This window comes from Camellia sinensis, chromosome 5 (assembly GCF_055761805.1).
Source record: "Camellia sinensis isolate YWXY chromosome 5, ASM5576180v1, whole genome shotgun sequence".
Taxonomy (NCBI): domain Eukaryota; kingdom Viridiplantae; phylum Streptophyta; class Magnoliopsida; order Ericales; family Theaceae; genus Camellia; species Camellia sinensis.
In genome coordinates, this window is record NC_138965.1 from 48,680,001 (window position 1) to 48,682,500 (window position 2,500).

Sequence of the window (2,500 nt, forward strand, 5' to 3'; positions counted from 1 at the left end):
ATATCGAGAATTCTTCTTCAACTTTTTGGTTATCATCGTTTTTTATTGTTTTAAATTTTTTTGGCTTATCACCAACTACTATGCAAAAGAATTGCCAAAGTCATCAACTGTTATAACTTAGCAAATAACACCTTATTCTACAGTTCCAGGTTTTATTATCCGCTCAGGTATTATGTTATCAATGTGATCTTGATGACAAACAATTAAAAATCGGAGCTGAATTAGGAGGGGTTGAAAATCAGAAATGATTTTGATAACTAGACTTATTGTTCTTAATTGTGAAATTATGACACTTTGTGTGTGGCTGCGTGTGTGGTTTGGTGGTAAAAAAAAAAATTTATTGCTTGGTCAAGTAGTTGATTAAAATGTTTTAGTTATTATTGATTCTTAGGATACGGTTTGCATGAAAACTCTCTCTCTCGCTCTCTACTTGTACCCTCTTTCCCCTGGGAATGTGCATACACACATCTAGATATTACTTGCTCGTATTGACTGAGTTAATCAAGTGGATGCAGTACATGTTAAGTCCTTGACATATGCCTCTAAAGTGACATAAACATCAGATGGTATTGCAATGATCTCATGCTTCCACGATAATTTTCCCACTACATGGGCTTGGATTATTTTTGCGTTGTCTCTTAATAAAAGTATACTGACTAAGCATGGATCCAACTTCCAGAGCAGTACTCTTCATCTATTGTCATTCTCAAGTTTTTTTTTTTTTTTTTTTTTTTTTTTTGTCTGTTTAATTATTTATTTATTTCTGTGCATTGAAGATTAGGGAAGAGAATTTATATTTTCGAAGCCATTGAATTTAAACGTAGTAGGTAAATGTTTCATCAAACATTCAAAAGAATACCTGATCCTTTTCAACCCTTGTTTTGTTTGTTTTGTTCTATCAAAATTCATTTTTCTGATGATAATTATTTTAACTTGGATTCTGAGAAGAAGAATTTACTTGGTAGATTGTGGTTAAGGATGCTTCTCGGTTAGAACTAGTTAATTTTAAGAGATAAGTCTCTTTCAAACGACAGAATGAATTCATGATTATCCTTTCTTTAACAACGTTTGTGGGACAAAATATGGGGTAACATTGACTTTTTAGTGTTAGTGGCAATGGATGTGGATAGTAGATAATCTTTTATTGATAACAAGAAATTGCTTAATTGCTTATAAATTTCAACGACTATTAGTTTTGAGATTGTAGTAAATCCCATGGTTTTGTCAAATTTTTAAATAGAATAGTATTATGTGCCTTGCTTCTTTTTTTTTTAATATGTATATATGTGATGATGACTTCTTCCAACGAAGTGATTATGCTGCTTTGTTTCATTGTTTATTTGTGGAAATCTGAAGTGATTTTGTTTAGTTCTAAACACATGATTGTCGGGTCTTGCTCATCTGTTACAATGACTTTAAGCTTCTTTTGTAAACACTGACAATGATATATAACATGGCTGATAGAAAACTTGTCTGAATACATGGCATGCCAATAAAGAATTCCAATTTCTTACTGTATTTATGTATATGAGATGAAATGGAAAGAGAGAAGAGCAAAAGAAGAAAGAGACTATTAGGGACAAGATAGGAGGAGATAAAAGAAAAGAGAATACGCTAAAAAGTGAGAGAGAGCCAAGCTGTATCAATTAAATCTGATTTTTTTATAATTCTCATTTTACTGCAATAAAGTCTATTATAGGGTAGGACGACTCTAAAAACTCATATTTCTTCTAGAACAGATCCTAACCATCTTAGTAACCTAAAATAACTGATATTCTATCACTAGACCACTAAAAGTCCTTATAAAATAAGAATATGACAACATTATTTCATAGATTCCTAACAAGATTTTTCACATAAACGTTACCCTGGGGATTAGTCGGGCTTTGGTCTGGATACCCCAGTGCCAATAAAAATAAATAAATAAAAATAATTAGCATATTGTCCTCTCTCTCTCTCTCTCTCTCTCTCTCTCTCTCTCTCTCTCTCTCTCAATCAATCAAAAAGAGAGAGAAAGTAATTAACTTAGTCTTATTACGGGGTCTTTACCTTCATGGCTAAATTTAGTACTTCATTTTATCTTTCATCCGTACGTGTGTATATATATGCAGAATTAAAAGAACTTCATTATCTATTCATATATATATATATATATTTGTTATATATGATAATATAATCACTACTTCTTTTGATATGTTATCCTTGAATTCATGATTCTTCTGTCATAAATTGTTTTGAAATGGGTGGCATCCTCTTTTGATGCTTGTTTTAGTTACTTTAATTGTTCAATTCCTGTCACAAATTTCTGACTTGTGTAATGATTTTTGCAGATTCATTCTGCAGCAACAATATTGGACAAAAATAACCTAGTCAAGTATGATCGAAAAAGTGGATATTTTCAGGTCACCGACTTGGGTCGCATTGCTAGCTACTATTATATTACTCATGGAACAATATCCACATATAATGAGCATTTGAAGCCAACAATGGGTGATATTGA

The 2,500-nt window shown here is 31.5% G+C and overlaps 1 protein-coding gene across 1 annotated transcript in view; it reads left to right on the top strand.

Annotated features, from left to right (window-relative positions):
- LOC114316968 (DExH-box ATP-dependent RNA helicase DExH12) overlaps positions 1–2,500 on the top strand; it is a 10,004-nt gene that overhangs the window by 3,648 nt on the left and 3,856 nt on the right. Inside the window, exon 3 of the mRNA XM_028263676.2 lies at positions 2,331–2,500. This exon is cut by the window's right edge and continues 220 nt beyond it. Within this exon, the coding sequence (XP_028119477.2) occupies positions 2,331–2,500 (170 nt within the window). The remainder of the gene's footprint in view (positions 1–2,330) is intronic.